At 42.7% G+C, this 17,511-nt stretch overlaps 1 protein-coding gene across 5 annotated transcripts in view; it reads left to right on the top strand.

The window, feature by feature from the left end:
* The window catches only part of LOC106084619 (uncharacterized), a 179,906-nt gene that overhangs the window by 137,342 nt on the left and 25,053 nt on the right, over positions 1-17,511 (top strand). For 4 of the 5 annotated variants that reach the window (XM_059363974.1, XM_059363973.1, XM_059363972.1 and 1 more), the window contains exons 3-4: positions 14,015-17,242; positions 17,308-17,465. In XM_059363974.1, coding sequence (XP_059219957.1) covers positions 14,015-17,242; positions 17,308-17,465 — 3,386 coding nt within the window. Of the gene's footprint in view, positions 1-13,290; positions 13,393-14,014; positions 17,243-17,307; positions 17,466-17,511 lie in introns of those variants that run through there. The other variant, XM_013248443.2, reaches the window with a different exon arrangement.

The following is a 17,511-nucleotide window of genomic DNA, read 5'->3' as shown; positions in this document are numbered from 1 at the left end:
ACCAATATGTTCTTCGGACTCATAAAATCCGCTATCTCGTCGATCTTGCCTCGGAGACCGTTGCAAAATTGCAAAAATGATTCACTTCCCGGCACTGGCCTGGCAATATGGGGGCTAGGATGGTGCTGTTGCGTATTTGCCGCACGGGATAGGTCTGGGGGTCACATTGTCCGACAACGAGGACGCAGAAGGCGAAGACGACGACGCTTGTGACCCACTGCTGTCTATGTTCGCACAGCACCTTGCAACATATTCGATATGACTATACTCCCGTAGTGATGTAAGGCCAGAGCACGATCGGAAATGTACCCACTCAATGCATCGGTTACAACTCACCGACACCGACCGATGATAGAGGCGGTTCTGGCAAACCGAACAGAACCAGGGTCCGGGGTTCTTTTCAATCCCGGCACGGACCAGAACCGTGCGGAGAAGGCACTCCGGGATATGCGGCAGCCCTTGCCGATGAAGAACCGGCTGCCATGGGATTGCACTCAGGCACTCAGTATTTATGCAGGATCCCGGCTTTTTACTAAGACTCCACTCAATACTGCTGATTGTACGCGACTGTAGTTGCAGCTACTCCGTATGGAGCACTCGGTAGCTCACAGCTAAGCTTCTCGTGACAACGACGAACACCATACAGTTTGGAGCTCAAAGTTCCAGTCTGCGTAGTGCTCATATTGGGTTGCCCAAAAAGTAATTGCGGATTTTTTAAACGAAAGTAAATGCATTTTTAATAAAACTTAGAATGAACTTTAATCAAATATACTTTTTTTACACTTTTTTTCTAAAGCAAGCTAAAAGTAACAGCTGATAACTGACAGAAGAAAGAATGCAATTACAGAGTCACAAGCTGTGAAAAAATTTGTCAACGCCGACTATATGAAAAATCCGCAATTACTTTTTTGGCAACCCAATAGTTATCCCTCATAGCGTAAACAATTTTTATTTAGAAAAAAATGTATCAAAAGTTTTGTCTTTGGAACGCCTTCTTTTACTTTATATGGAACAAAAGATTCCTTGGAATATTTATTTCCGACAATTAAAGAGCTTTTAGTGAAATACAACGCTACGAAAATAGTATATCGCTTGACTAACAGTTTAAAAATTTAAGTGCCTTTATCTGAACCCCATATGATCTTTATTGGTCTACGAATTTAAGTTTGGATGTAAGGTGTACTCCATTCTTTAAATACCTTATTTCAGCCCGACATTCTCATGATATCTGATTTAGGGGTGTTTTCGGGGGTGAGGTGGTCCTCCAGACACCTGGTCTCTGAGAAAATATCAGCATCGTGCTCTTCTTTCAAATACGATTTATTTAAACCCCATATTGTCAATGGTTTAGGGGAGCTTACACTATTAGGCGTCCCCCAAACACATGCCCCAAAATAGGTTATCAAATTCGTTTTCTAATCTCAAATACCTTTCATTTGAGCCACATATTGGCATGGTGGAAAAATTTTTACCCTTGGGGGGTGTTTGAGGAAGGGGTGATGCCGCAAATACATGGTCCTACATTTGGATATCAAATTCGTATTCTGCTCCCAAATACCTTTATTTGAGCCCCATTTTGCGATGGCCAGTAAAACAAATTGCTGTTTGTGGTTTTTTTTGGGAAAGGGTAGACCCCAAGGAAATTGGTCCCGAAAGTGGGTGTCAATTCTTGCTCTACCCCCAATACCTTTCATTTAAGCTCCACATGGACATGGTCGGTAAATATGCCCGATTTAGGGGTGTTTTGGGGATTGGGGTGGTCCCCCAAATACTAAGCCCGGAAAACATATCAGCAACGTGCTCTATTCTCATATATCTATATATGATTTATTTGAACCCCATATTGCCATTGGCTTCAAAATTGGATATTAAATTCTTTTTCATATCTTATTTAAACTCCTTATTGCAAAAGTCAGCAAATATCTCCGGTTTGGGGTATTGGCCCTAAGAACTATAAATATTTAGTTCCACTCTCTTTAAGACCCAAATTGTCTTGGTGAGAAAATACGTCCAATTTGGGGGTTGTTATGGTGGTGGGACGTCCCCTAGACAGTTGGTCCCTAATGTTGACATCAGATACGTGGACTTCTCCCAAATACTTTTAATTTGAGACCCATATTTCCATAGTCGGCAAACATGACCAGCTTGGGGGGTGTTTTGGGGGATGGGCGACCACTCAGTGAGTTGGCCTTGAAAATATATACCGGATTCGTGTTCTACTCTAAAAACCCTCTTATTTGAGCCTCATATTGCAACAGTCGGCAAATACTTCCTATTTGGGTGGTGTTTTGGGGGTGGGGTGGCCCCGTAGACACTTTTCCCGAATATTGATGTCAGATTCGTGCTTTACTCCCAAAGACCTTTAATTGGGCCCCTTATTGCTATGGTCGTAATTTTGTCCCCTTTGGGGGATTTTTTTGGGGAGAGGCGGTGACCAAACACTTGGATATCAGATCCAAATTCTACACCCAAATACCTTTTATTTAATCCCCATAATCCCATGGTCAGTAAATAGATCCTGTTTGTGGGGTGTTTTGGGGAAGGAGTGGACCCCCAGAAACGTGGTCCCACATTTGGATATTAGATTCGTATTCTACTCGCAAATACCTTTCTTTTAGTCCCATATTACCATGGTCGGTAAATTTGTCCGATTTAGGGGTGTTTTGGGGGTTGGGGTGGTCCTCCTAACACTTGGTCCGACAATTGGATATCAGATACGTTTTCTTTCATTTGAGTCCCATATTGTCGTGATTGGTATAAATATATATTTAGTAGCTTTTAGGGTGGGTCTGCCCCCCTAGGTACCCCATCCGAAATTTGGATACCAAATTTTTGAGAGCCCACAAAATTTCGCTTAAATCGCACCACCAATCTCCGAGATCTGGAGTTTCTGAAAATTAGGGTAAGGGGAGGGTCCGCCCCCCTTCAGATATCAAAAAATTTAGTACCCTCTTTTTTTACCACGGGATCATTATGCACAATCTGTGAAAATTTCAAGAAAATCGGTTCAGCCGTTTCTGAGTCTATAAGTAACACACAAACAAACGCAAATTGATTTTTATATATAAGATATTTTAGCGGGAATTGAGAATGAGGTTGGCACAATTGTTGAAGGCTGGGTTTTCTGCCGAAAATGCGAAAAAGTTTGGAAGTTTTCATGTAAGCAGACATCCAATTCGAGTCGTCACAAATGCTGTGTTTCACTTAAACAGCCTCATCTCATAACTGTCCCAGATAGCTATCTCATAACTAACCCAGAAGGAATCAGTCGAGAAGTGTGTACAGTAGGTGGTAAAAGATAGTCGCCCATTTTATCTATATCAGGATCGGGTTTTATCGAAGTGGTGATTTTTTATCAAAGTTGGTGCCACATACGGTGAAAATGTTGATGTCGATGACTTACTACCAAACCCAGCAACGCTGTACCGAAAAGTAACTTTGAATGCGGAAGAGAAAAAGGTATTAAAAATATCTCCGGAAATTGCCAAATACAAGACCAGCTTTTAAGTCTTGAAGCACAACTCAACAACGAAACATTTTTAAAAATCGCACAATAAATGAATGGAAGCCCAAAAATCTTTCGTTAGGCCGAGGGGACTAACTTTGAGGGCTCAATAATAGGATCCAGGAACCTTTAGAGCCCTTTAATTTCATACATCATTTTGTAAATTTCATAGAAATATCTCTGTTCGTTTAAAAAGGAAAGACTTACTTCCGTTTTTTCTTTACCCAAGCCGTAACAAAGCATACACAATAATATCAACGCTCATTTTGAACGATAGCCATGTGAGCCTCGTGAGTATTGCACAAAATGTAAAATGCGACCAGCAATAATTTTATGCTCATTAGGAAAAACCCTTAGTTGCTTAACAATTCATAAAATGGCATTTTATGTTTTGATGGTTGAGAGTCGTAAGCGTCAACTACGATTGTTGGTATAAGGTATGAGCGTGTCATTCACATCATGTCTGTCGTGTGCACTCATTTTAAAGTGACTTGCTGCTATTCTCTGGTCCACATGCTACCACATAGGTAAAGAGGTGGACACACGTACGGAGTGGAAATTTTAGCTGTAACAATCTGCCATTTATGCTATTTGCTATATCGTGGTATACGTAGGCGTATCCTAGACTCTTTCCCAAATGAAATGCTGGCCTCAGAGTTGAGTTTGTGGGAAATAGAACTTTCCAAAAAGTTGAGCCTATCGAACGACTAATTCTGCTTATCGAACGACGAGTTCCACTTGTAGTAGTAGTTGTATTTATTTTCATAATTCTTTACTCATACAATTGCTGTGTTTTATTTTCGCACTACATAGCGCAGTGCAACGAAAATTTTATGGAAACGACACATATCCAGAGCAACGAAGTTCTGGATAAATTAACAGCGCTGGATTATGTAGAACATCAGTCGTCAGGATTGTCATGATATGTTTTTCACAATTAAGTGTGGTCACTTGCAGAAATACCTTTACTGTGAATGGAAAAGGCCACCGTAGCGCAGAGGTTAGCATGTCCGCCTATGACGCTGAACGCTTGGGTTCGAATCCTGGCGAGACCATCAGAAAAAAATTCAGCGGTGGTCTTCCCCTCCTAATGCTGGCGACATTTGTGAGGTACTATGCCATGTAAACTTCTCTCCAAAGAGGTGTCGCACTGCGGCTCGCCGTTCGGACTCGGCTATAAAAAGGAGACCCCTTATCATTGAGCTTAAACTTGAATCGAACTGCACTCATTGATATGTGAGAAGTTTGCCCCTGTTCCTTATTGGTATGTTCATGGGCAAAATTTGCAAATTTGCAATTTGCGAATGGAAAAATAAAATTATAACCAATTGCATATGCAATTACGTTCGCAAACCTTAATAAATTATATTTAACTTCTTTGCCTATATATGTTTTTCAAATTTTATTCATAGATTTTACAAATATGTTCACTTTTTTCCTCGTATTTTTTTGACAGATTGGCAAACGGCGTTACCACCTCATGGCAAAAAAACTGACCTGTACTGGACACATTTTTTGCGTTTTATTTTTGCCCTTCACGGCTTGCCTATGCCATATGAAAATAAAACACAGCTAATGTGTGTGATAAGATTTTGTAAAACGTAAAAATAGAAACTATATTTTGTCTCTAAGACAACATATTGTCACACGGTTGGGACATCTATTAGGCTAAGTCAAGAAAATATAAAGGCGAGTTGGGAAAGGCTCAGAGCAAACCCTGGGTAGAGTTCTGCAGCCCCGTGGAGGATATATCTGAGGCCTCTAGGCTAAGGAAGATTCTGTCCTCGAGACCTATTACGGTGGGGTATATTCAGAAGTCAGAGAATGTATGGACAATGTCTAGTGAGGAAACACTGGAACTACTCGCTGATACACATTCCCCGGGAAATTCTCCAACGGACAACGAGGCGCCCAATGAGGTTGTCACTGATATGCATTCGACGAAGGTTATTAGGGAAATTGTTTCTGAGCCGAAAATCCTTTGGGCGATAAGAAGTTTCGACTCAATTAAGTCGCCAGGCCTTGATGATACAAGCTGCTTGTATCAGGATGTCATATATACCTGTGGGATGGAGGGACACGAAGGTCATTTTCATTCCGAAAGCAGGAAAAACTTACCACACGAAAGCGAAAGATTTTCGTCCTATTAGTCTGTCTTCCTTTATGCGGAAGACTCTTGAGTGGTTGACAGAAATTTCCAAGGATCCTTTACCTAAGATAAATGTCGCGGCAGCAGCATGTATATAGTATGGCCATTGAACGACCCTTCACGACCTAGTCGGCTACATAGAGGGTTCTGTCGCTGTCAAGGAATATGCAATGGTAGCATTTCTTGACATTGAAGGTGCTTTCAATATGTGGTTCACTATGGTGTTCTGGTCTGGTGGACGGCGCTTCAAAAGTCCACCTGCAGTTCAATACTTAACCGGATCCAAAGGATGACTTGTTTGTGCATCATATTCGCACTGAGGACGACACCTTCAGATGCAATGAATTTAATGCTACACCAAATGCCCCTGGACATTGTGGCTAGACAAATTGCTGCGGCCACTGCCGTAAAAGTACTGTACCACTATTTCTGATAGAACCGATTGAAACTACGGTGTCCCTGGTAATTTTTGAAGAGGTATACCGCTTTGCTGTCATTTGGCTAGAACATACATTTCAGTCATTGTGTCCATCATGACGGGTCACTGTCTAATCGGAAAACATGCTGACAGATTGATGGTTGCCAGCAACGACTTTTGCAGAAGCTGTCAGGACATCGAAGGAGAAGAGACTATAGAACACCTTCTGTATGTGTGTCCCGCACCAGTAGTCAGGAGTTCCACTTTGGGTAGGTCGAAAAGAGGGGTAGATAATAATCTGCTCCATGCCACTATGGACATACACCTAAGCCAGTAATCGCCTTGTTGTGCACTCTAAGAACTAAAAAGTAACTTGAAAAATACAATTTTAAATTCGGAATTCCGTGCTACTTTCAAAATCCTTTATTGTTTTCCATACCACTCCCCTAAGTTGGTTCATGTCTGGTATTGGCTTCCTAACAACCGGTGTCTGTTAGCCGCGAAAGTCGGACAATGACAGTGGAAATGCTCCATCGTCTCATCATCTTCCCCACATGCCGTACACACGTCATACATGCCGCATCGATTTTGCATAAGTTATGAACTCTCACTGAGATTCTCCGCTCGATACCGCTGATTGTCTGCGACTGCCGTTGCAGCTACTTCGTATAGAGCATTCCACTATCCGCAACCTGTGGACGTGCCCAGTACCTCGCAGCTAAGCTTCTGGTTACAGCAATGAACACCACGCAGATTGAACCTCAATGTTCCAGCCTCCGTGGTGCTCACAGTTATCCTCTAGCTTTGATCCATCCGTGTAACATGATCTTCCAGATGACAATACTAGGGTTCCATCAATCCTAGACTTTGCCGCAGGCAGCTGTGCCTTAGGTTGAAATTTTTCTCCAGTCCACCAAACTACTGAGGCGTAAGTAAGTATTGGTCTAATCACGTTCCTGAAGAGCCAGTGGACTATCCTCGGATTCAAGCCCCATTTGGAGCCTACGGCCCGTCTACATCTGTGAGCCTTCTCAGTACGCTCCTGAATGTGAACTGAATTGGAAGTGTAATTCAGTTTCCTGTCACCTTCGTCTTCCTCATGAACAGGCATATTTCAGTCTTCTCTGGGTTAACATTGAGACCTCTGGGTCTAATTCAGTCATATGCTAAATGCAAAACCCTTTCGGCTCTTCCGCATTGCTCGTTCGGATCCTTACTCCTTAGAAGTATTATAACATCGTCTGCGTAGCAGACGGTTCAAATCCCTTCTCAGTCAGCATCCGTAATAGTTCATTTATGGTGGTCACCCATAGGAGTGGCGATAAAATGCCCCTCTGTGACGTGGCTTGTGCCACTTTCTCCCTTATATTTATGCCATAGGACACACAATTTATTCACCTGTTCGTTAGCATATGGTTTATCCAATCTCTAAGGACCGGGTCCACCCGGTACTGTTCTAAGGATTGAATCAGTGTATCGGTCCGCACATTGTTAAAAGCCCCCTCGATGTCAATGCATACCGCCAGTATGTTTTGGCATCGAAGGATTCTTCTACTTTATGCACAACATCGTGCAGGGCAGTCTCCACCGACCTCCCTTGACATAGGCATGCTGTTTGTATTTGAGAATTTCGCTGGATGTCATACACTTTATCATGGTGTCCACAATACGTTCCATGGTTTTGAGTAGAAAGGGCGTAAGGTTGACCTTTGGTTTGGACATGGGTTTTTGAGAGAAACTTTTTTGTCTTAGCGGCGTCATTAACGCTATCGACCTGTTTGCAGAAAAGCTTCCAGATGACATGTTTTGCCGCTTGGTAATCTTATTGTATTCCTTGAGCCGTCTGTAATACACATCCCAATAAACTTACGCGTTTTTACGACATGCTCTGTTAAAAAGTGTGCAGACCTCTTTCTCAATATTCCGAATCTCTCGATCATCCAGGGTTTTTCTTGAGTTTATTTTCTTTCGAAGAGGACAACTATCTTAGAAGGATCCTACCAGTGCAGTCGTAATCCTGTTGACATTTTCGTCAATGTCTTCTGTATTAGATTTTCCGAACATATCGTCACATCTTATACCTCCTCCCTAATCCTATCGACAAAGGTAGCGGTGTTATCAATATTAAGTGTTATTAGGTCGTTAGTATTCAAGAACTCGCCCAGGGCTTGGGCTTATTGGTGTTGGTACTACTATAAAGTGATGCCAGGTATGCTCCACCGCCCTCCTGTATCACCACTGCTGCATCCTATGTTGACAACTCTGGGGAAAATATATAATTCAAATTTTTATGACATGATATGGTTCAGTCCAGAAACTTTGTTCCAGGTCCTGAATGAAGGCAATATGAATCTTGCCCTTGCTGATTTTCTCCATCAGAGCGTGTGTAGCCGTCTCGCTTCGGTGGATATATATTTGGATGACCTCAATCATTGGTCCTCCAATAAATGGGCTTCTTGGGAGTGGGTAATGGTCTCATCGTCCGCTCTCTGGTCTTTAAGCTGCTTTGACTTTGCTGTCACTGCACTGCCTGATGTTTCAGTATTGTGTTCTTTGCCTATCCTAGTTTTCCGAATCTTAATAAAGTCGGTAATGGTTCCATCGTCAGGTCCCTGTTCGTTAGACTGTGTTGAATCTCTCGCCCCTGCACTACGTAATGTTTTACTATTAGAATTTTTGCTTATCCTCGTCTTCGAAATCTTGAGTAAATGGGCTCCTTGGGAGCAGACGATGGTCTCACCGTCCGCTCCCTTTTCTTTGGGTTGCATTGACTTTCCTGTCACAGCACTGCGTGATGATTCAGTATTAGGTTCTTTGCCTATCATAGTCTTCCGAATCTTAATAAATTCGGTAATGGTTTCATCGTCGAGTCCCTGTTCGTTAGGCTGTGTTGAGCCCCTGCACTGTCTACCTATTCTTCCCATAGTTGGGACAATCAGTGATGGTCTCGTCGTCAGCCCCGTTAGGCGGTATTGAGTCACTTGCCACTGCAAGGCCTGATGTCGTAATATGAGGAATTTTGCCTATCCTAGTCTTCCCAACCTTGAAAAAGACAGCCTTGCTCCCGTAGTGCGCCATGCCTTTAGTCTTAGCCAAACTTGTCACGGAAACTTGATCAATGCCAACCACAAGGAGAGTTCCTTCTTCCTTCCCATCCTTGTGAGACCTCCCACTTCTCTGCGACCAAACATTGGTTTTGCTTGCCCAAGACTCCCTACATGCATTCCGTTGCAAATTTACTCCACCTTCGCCTTCATTCGCACCAGGTGGAACTTTGCGCCCTCCCAGGGAGAGTGGATACCTTCGACGAGCATTCCGCCGATGCAAAATGCAGATGCAGAGATAAAGATGTCCCCTCCATACTCGCAGCTCATCGTTTGTAGAGGTGGACAGAGAGTTCCACACATGTTCGAAAATCCGCTCTTTAACCCGATCCTCCATTTGGGACCGATGATCTGGTGGAATCATACAGGATGCACTGCCGATATTGGTGACTGCATAAGTCAGCTGATCTTTGCTATGCTTCCTTCCCACTCTGGCGTAAGTGGGGGGTTCTTTACTATTGCCAACGACCATCTTCCCCTTGCGTGATGCTACAATATATTTTTATATTAAGAAAGGGAAAAGTGCCGGACTTTTATGCCGTCTAAGTCCCTGGATATATCTAATTTCCCTAAAAAATTTTCCCTGTTGCAACGACTACATGGTCAGTCAAAGATTTTTTGCTTTCTCCACAAGCTGGTTGTGCTGGTTGCCAATTAATATTCATTTCTCACCATCGATGTTTTGGGTACAGTGGAAAATCAGAAAAAACTTAAATTATTATGGATTTATGTGAAGCTTTTTTTCTAGAGTCCAAATATGAATGGCTTCTAAATCCTCATTAAACACAAAAACTCCTCCAGACGCTTGAGATTTAGAACAGCTATGATAAAGTTGCACATCATCTGCATATACATGAATGTTGGAAACATGTCCCATGGCAGCCGGTTGTACATACCGGATTGACCCGATGGATTTCTTCATCGGCAAGGGCTGCCTCCTCGGTGTTTAACACACTGCTACAACAACAACAACATGAATGTTGGAATGTTTACGCCGGCACGGCAGGTCACTAATGTAAAACGAAAATAACAAAGGGCCCAGTATCAAACCTCGTGGTACATTTCGTTTTAGTTGTAATGCGTCTAACGCATTATATTTTCTGTAATAACCAACTATAGGCGTTTACGAAAATAGCTGGAAATCAGTGTAACAGCAGAACTGGAAAAATTGAAAAGTTGTTTTAATTTCATGCACAGCATGTCGCATGAAGTCAAGGGCATTAGAGTGGTCCAAACGAGCTTATGTTTTTTGTGAGATGTCACTACTCAACAAAGTTTGGAGATGCAGTGACAACTCACATAACACAAAAGTCAGAATCTTCAACAGTAGTGTAAATCCATTTTATTATATGGTTGTACAACTTGGGGCATAACACAAGCGACTACGCGCAAAGTTCAAGTTTTTATAGCATATGGTTTATCGAGTTAGACGAGTACCGGGTGGACCCGGTCCTAAGAGAATAGATAAATCACATGCAAAGGAACAGGTAGATAAATTGTGTGTCTCATGATATAGATATAAGGGAGAAAGTGCAACAAGGTGGCATTTTACCGTCACTCCTATGGGTGACCACCATAAATTACATATTACGAGTGCTGACTTAGTAGGGATTTTAACCCGTCTGCTACGCAGACGATGTTATAATAATTCTAAGGGCTAAGGATCCGAACCAGCTATGCAGAAGTGCCGAAATGAGCTTGCATATGGCATTTGACTGGGCTAGACTCAATGCTAACCCTGATCTCCTGAGTGACGTATCCTGGTAAGCCGTCATCTCTTTGGGGTCACACCACCTCCCCATAACTCTAACCATCGACCGACCACCCGACTTCATAACCTCTGAGCGCCGGACGTTTATCAATCATAAGAAGGCCGATTGGGCTGGCTTCAGAGAGTATACCAATCGCCGCTTCAGTGGACTGCTACCCCCCTATGATGTCGAGAGGAAATCCCGAGACATCATTAAAGTAGCAGCCGGTCGAATACACCAAGTGCGACCCAATTTCCCGGCGCAAGCAGATGGACCCCGCTAACCCCAGAATCAGCGAGCTTTACCGTGGGCGAAATAACGAATGTCATGCGTGGCGCCAAATCATCTAAGGCGTTGGACCTCGACGGAATCTCTACATTGATCTTGAAGAATCTGGATTCACCTGGAGTTGAGTACCTTACTACTGTCCTCAACCTGTCTTTGAACATTCTTATAGTTCCCGATGCCTGGAAAAGACCCGAGTTGGGGGGAATCTTACAGACCGATCTCCCTTCTCTCAGCAGTAGCTTCTCTCTCGTAGGAGAATTTCCATTCGCCGAGCATCAACATAGATTTCGAAGACTGCACAACACAACAACAGCTTTGCATGCCATCACCGCACACATTTGCCGTGGCTTCAATCAGCCCAAGCCATGTGGTAGGACGGTCCTCGTGCCACTGGACCTATCGAAGGCATTCGACACGGTCAGCCATGCAAAATTATTTGACGACATCGCCAACACCTCCCTCCAGCCAGGCTTGAAACGCTGGGTCGGGAATTATCTGTGTGGTCGCCAGTCATTCGTTGAATTTAGGGATAAGAAGTCGAAGCACCGTAGAGTGAAACAGCGAGTTCCCCAAGGGGGTGTGATATCTCCGGCACTGTTTAACCTCAACCTATCCTCCATTCCACCCCCTTCAGACGGCATGGAGATCGTATTATATGCGGACGATTGTACGACCATGCCATCAGGCCCCCACCCATTGATGACATCTGCGATAGGTTGAACGTCTACCTCAACGAACTTGCCTCATATTTCGCTGCAAGAAATCTGAAGATATCCGCCACCAAATCTGCAGCCACATTGTTCACTACAAATACGGGTGAGGTGAATACTGAGCTGACTGTGATGGTCGATGGAGAAATGATTCCGACCATCAAGTGTCCCAAAATACTTGGCGTCACATTTGACAGCTCCTACACTTTCTCCCCACATGCCACAGCAATCTGCAATAAAGTCAAAAGTAGAAACAAGGTCCTCAAGTCACTCGCTGGCAGCACTTGGGGTGCAGAAAAAGAAACCTTGTTGACCACGTACAAAGCAATTGGCCGGTCTGTGGTAAGCTATGCAGCGCCAGTGTGGTCTCGTCAACTTTGTGACACGCAGTGGAATAATATTCAGATCTGTCAGAATGCCGCCCTCCGAACTGCGACGGGCTGTCTCCTCAGTTCTCATGTGGACCACCTCCATCAGGAGACAAAGATCCTACCAGTGCGAAGACATAACTACATGCTGTCTAAGCAATACCTTTTGGGCTGTTATCGCAGAGATCATCCAACTCAGCATCTTGTGGATCAACAGAGAACCTCTAGATCAAGCGGCATATCATGCAGGTCTAAACAACATTCATGCGACATGGTAGCAGATGCGGTAATTGGCTACCCAGCAAACCAGAGTAGTTCTGGCTCAATTACGTTCCGGCAGATGCAGCCGCTTCAATTCCCACAGATCTAGGATTGATGCCGACGTGCAAGATGCATGTCCCGATTGTAACCAGGGACCGCACGATACACGTCACCTGTTAAACTGCCCGGCCAGACACACTCGACTCAGACCCAGATCCCTGTGGACGCACCCCATCTTAGTCGCGGAGCTCCTGGGTCTTGACACTCAACAGAATCAAGCAGACGAAAGATAGAACACAATAAACTGCTACAACAACAACAACAACGCTCGTTCCGCTCCAAAAAACCGATCGCCTTGGGAACAGAGTGGCCATCGGTTATTTAAAGGCGTCAAAAACTCGTCTTGTCATATCGAGCATCACAGGTACTCAGCATTTATGCAAGAGCTGGTGCCACCCGATCTCTCACTGAGACTCTCCGCTCGATATCGCTGATTGTCCACGACTGCCGTTACAGCTACACCGTATGGAGCATTCCACTATCCGCAACCTGTGGACGCGCCCGGTAGCACGCAGCTAAGCTTCTCGTGACCGCAAAGAACACCACACAGATTGGATCAAAGTTCCAGCTTGTATGGTACACACAGCATCCTGTGCCGGGTGGGAGATCGGTATATATGGACTGTGTCAAGATATAGTGCATCTTCGAACTTCACCTGCGTATGGACAGCTTGTAGCTCAATATCTTCACTTCTTGTACATACTTTTCAGGGTCGGAAATGAATATTTCGATGTGTTGTAAACGGAATTAAAAAATGAATGTATCCCGCCCTTCGGTGGTGAGTATAAAAAATACATTTATGGCGATAGGCCTACTACTTTGGACTACGGATTCTACTTAGCCATATATTTTTGTATACAAAGTATGGATCGCATGTTCGATTGAATTATCTTAAAAATTTGGCACTTGTGATTTTTGGGACCTAAAAGCGAAATTAAAAGAAATTGGCTCAAATTTAGATATAACTGCCATAAATATGTATCAGTCTATTTACTCTATAATATAAACCCATGTTTTTCGACAAATTTATTCGGTCTTGAAAAAATTCATTCATTCGGATATTGTCCGGCTGCAGACCGTAGTTAGGCAGAAAATGTGTAATTGTGTGTAATAGCATTTGACTGGTTTCCTAGATCGCGATTTCGTTTGACACCACACCAAACTCATCGGACGAATCTGTCTATAGGGTGTGTCTTTTAGGCTGGAACTATGCTCATAAGAGCTAAAATTTTTAAATTTGGCAGAAATAATAGTGCCCTAGGACAAACAATTCGATCGACATGTGCAACTTTTGTTTTACTGTGTACTTTGGGTTTGTTGCTGCATAAACCGGTCTTCCTATATTATCTTATATATAAAAACAAATATCACTATTAACTAATAAAAAAAAACTTCCGAAGCTTTTCAGCTATCAGTCTCCCTCACAACTACAACATCATCACCAAAAACCCCCACCGGCTTACGGAACTGCTATTAGTCAGATTCGATCTCAAAATAAACATCAAGTGTCTGGGCCGTTCGGCTCGCAACACCAGCTGGCGTCTATCACCTCACATTCGCATCATGATTCACTACTTCACCAGCAACAGCAGATACATTCGCAACAGCCATCTCATCAACAACATGTGCGAATGCACGGAACTATGCAACAAACACCTGATGTGTCTGCAAAACATATGTTTTCTAAAACAAATGATATGCCCTCAATGCCATCTTCTTCCACAGTATCGCCTTTAATTTCAAGGCTCGCGGCGGGGACACATCAGCAACAACTACAAGGCAAATTTATCCCCACTCAACAGCAACAACAAATCACTGATGTAGGAAGTTCAACACAGTGCAATAATTCTACTGCAAATGACAATCAGAATAAAATTGTTAAAGGATCCATATCAGTCAGTACGTCTTCTACAATTACGCATTCTGCACAGTCCCAAGTTGCTATTAGCCCCGCAGTAGCATCAGCATCAATTGCTGCTGTTGCAGCATCAACATTAAGTCGACATACCAACTCGCCCTTCGCTGCTTTGCTTGCAGCTGCCGCGGGAGCGCCGTCACCCTCGAACACTTCCTCTGTTTTAAGATATGCCGAATCTCCGGTAGCTCATTATCTAGAACGGGATAATGGTGATTTTATTGTGCAAGAAACGCCGAAACATATTGTTGAATGTGTGGAAAAAGATAACGGAGAGTTTTCAGTAATTGAGCGTATTTATCAGTCTCCGCCAAGCGTCTTGCACATTCATGATGATGCAGATGATGACGACGATGATGCTGAGAGCGCCGAAAAAGTCACTAAAAGTAACAACGACGCCAATAATGACTGCGATGATAGGGAGTCAAAGGAAGAAATAAGGGAAAGTCAAGGTAAAAATCATGTAAAGAAAAGGGTGTCCATAGCGTCGTCGTCATCATCAAGGGATGATAACCGAAATCCTAATAAAATATCATTTGAAGCTAAATATGCTAGTAGGAAGTGCAAACTTAAAGAGCCTTCTTCATTAGAAAGCGACGTAATGGACTTTGTAAGCATTTCAAGTGATAGCGATGAGGAAGAGTTTATCTCCCATGAAAAAAAGCTTACTAAACACACAGCAGAAAAGTCAAAGAAAATTGATGTAAACACTTTACCGACGGCGGTAACATCGGAGCCAAGGTCACAACATTCGACATTATCAACTGCCGACGCTAATAGTGTTCCAACATCTTACTCACCTCAATCCAATAGCTCTTCCGCACATCAAAATGGCACTAGAAAAAAATCATCAAAAAACACTATTACCGTCTTGAGTGATGTCCAGTTGAATTTAAATGAGTATTTAGATTTAGTGGGTAATATAATTGCTTCAAGTAAGGTTGCAGCGCAACGTAGGTCGTTCACTTCGATTGCCCCTATACCGTTAGTAAAAATTGAGAAGGAGGAGCCAATGGACGATTATACATTGACAGAAAATGTAGACCAACAACTACCACCAACACCTTTGAAGGCCAATAAACAAGAGACTGAAGAATTAACTGATAATCATAGCAGTAGTAGTTCTAGTAATATATCTAATAATATAACATTAACAGATCAAACGCAACTGGATCGGGACGAGAAGAAACCTCAGGTTATAGAAAATATTCAAGAAAATAATGTACCACCTTCATCGTTAAATATTAACACTAGCCAGGTTACCAGTGTAATACGTATGGCGTCTACTAGTCAAAATACACTACACCCATTACCACCAGAGCATTTGATAAATAGAACGATCAACAACATTACTGAAAGTGTTAGTTTTGTATCAAATGATTGTGCAAAAACGGCTGAGGCGGAAGATCTCTCTTATCATTTGCGAAATAATCAGCTAACGGGCCACTCAAAAACATTGGGACAAACAACGCTGGGACGTAAAGGCCCTAAAAAACTGGTTATCAAACCAAAGCCGTTAAAGAATAATACGACAACGTTAGTACATTCAATTGGAGACGACCAGCAACCTTCTACTTCTGCTAAGGCCTTGAAAGACCATCCTAATGTTATCCGCAACGACGAGGCGTTAACTGAAAATGAGGTGCAAGTGAAGAATGAACCCATAGCATCGATTACATTTGAAAATCATCAATATCACCCACATAGTATTTTGGAGCAACATCTCACTTCCAAAGAACCTATATTGGTTTGCAAAGAAGAGAAGCCTTGTATACAGGAATCCAGCTTGCATACATCCATTAAAGAATTGAAAATAGAAAATAATGTTAATGAAGATGCGCGAGTTCTTTATGATTTTGCTACTTCAAAGAAAGCCAACGCAAACAGCAAATCGTCAACTTTCCCATCACCCACATCGGTATTTGCCAAAAGTTCAAAAGCGAATGTTGTAAATAAGATAGGCGACTCAAATGATAGCTGCAATAGCCACTTGGAACCAAAAACGTGTTCATATGCATGTCAATCTGATGTGGGCGCAGAAAATGCATGTCAAGACCAAACCAAAAATACTTCTAGCACTGCAACCTCACTGTCTGAGCAAAATCCACAAATTTTTTCGGATTTTCCCTTCAATTATCTTTACGCTTGCAATGACGCAGCGGAGCAAGTAGACATTAAAAATTCCCAACAGTTATCCACAATTTACCAAACATCTATTGCGCCAGCTCAGAACGCGAGTAATACAATGGTAGTAGATGACTCGTCTTCCAGCAAAAACTGTTCTGATTATCACCAAAAGCATGCTACCGAATCAATGCAACCTCAAAATCAATGGATCAGTAGTTTTCAGACTACATCCGATGACAATGGCCAGCCTCTTTCATCAGCTCATTCTAATTCAAATTTGCATACACAATTGTCTGCAGAATGTAGTAGAGCATTAGATGTCAGCGATGTTGGAAAATATTTGGAAATAGATACATGTAAAAGGGAGCAAAATGCCGATTTAATTGGAAATTCGTCTGGTGGTGGGCGCTCCACACCTCCGCCTCCATCATCCTGTACATCCTCCTCTTTCACCGACAACAGCATGGCTGGTATATGTTCAACAGCTGGTACTTTAAATATACGCACAGACGAAAAAATGCCTGCCAAAGGAGAAATTTCCGAGCAAGAAAGTAATTGCGACATTGACAATTCGTGGAGCCAACCGGTAAGATGTGCATTATAGCCTTTATTTTAAACGCTATTTTAATTCCTATTATATTTATTTTGCAGATATATGGAGATATATCTGCACGATTCTTCAAGACTAATTTTCCTGGGATATTTCAACCGGACAATGGCTGGAACCATGAAGAATACTTTACAGTGCAAGATTTAAGTGCATCATCAGCATCTCATACAGTTAATGTAAATAACAGCAAAACAAAAAGGTCTTAACGCACTCATTACAGACATATGTATTTGAATATATATTTA

Source organism: Stomoxys calcitrans, chromosome 2, assembly GCF_963082655.1.
Source record: "Stomoxys calcitrans chromosome 2, idStoCalc2.1, whole genome shotgun sequence".
NCBI lineage: Eukaryota > Metazoa > Arthropoda > Insecta > Diptera > Muscidae > Stomoxys > Stomoxys calcitrans.
Note: the sequence above shows the minus strand (reverse complement) of the source record. Positions and strands in the feature narration are given on the sequence as shown.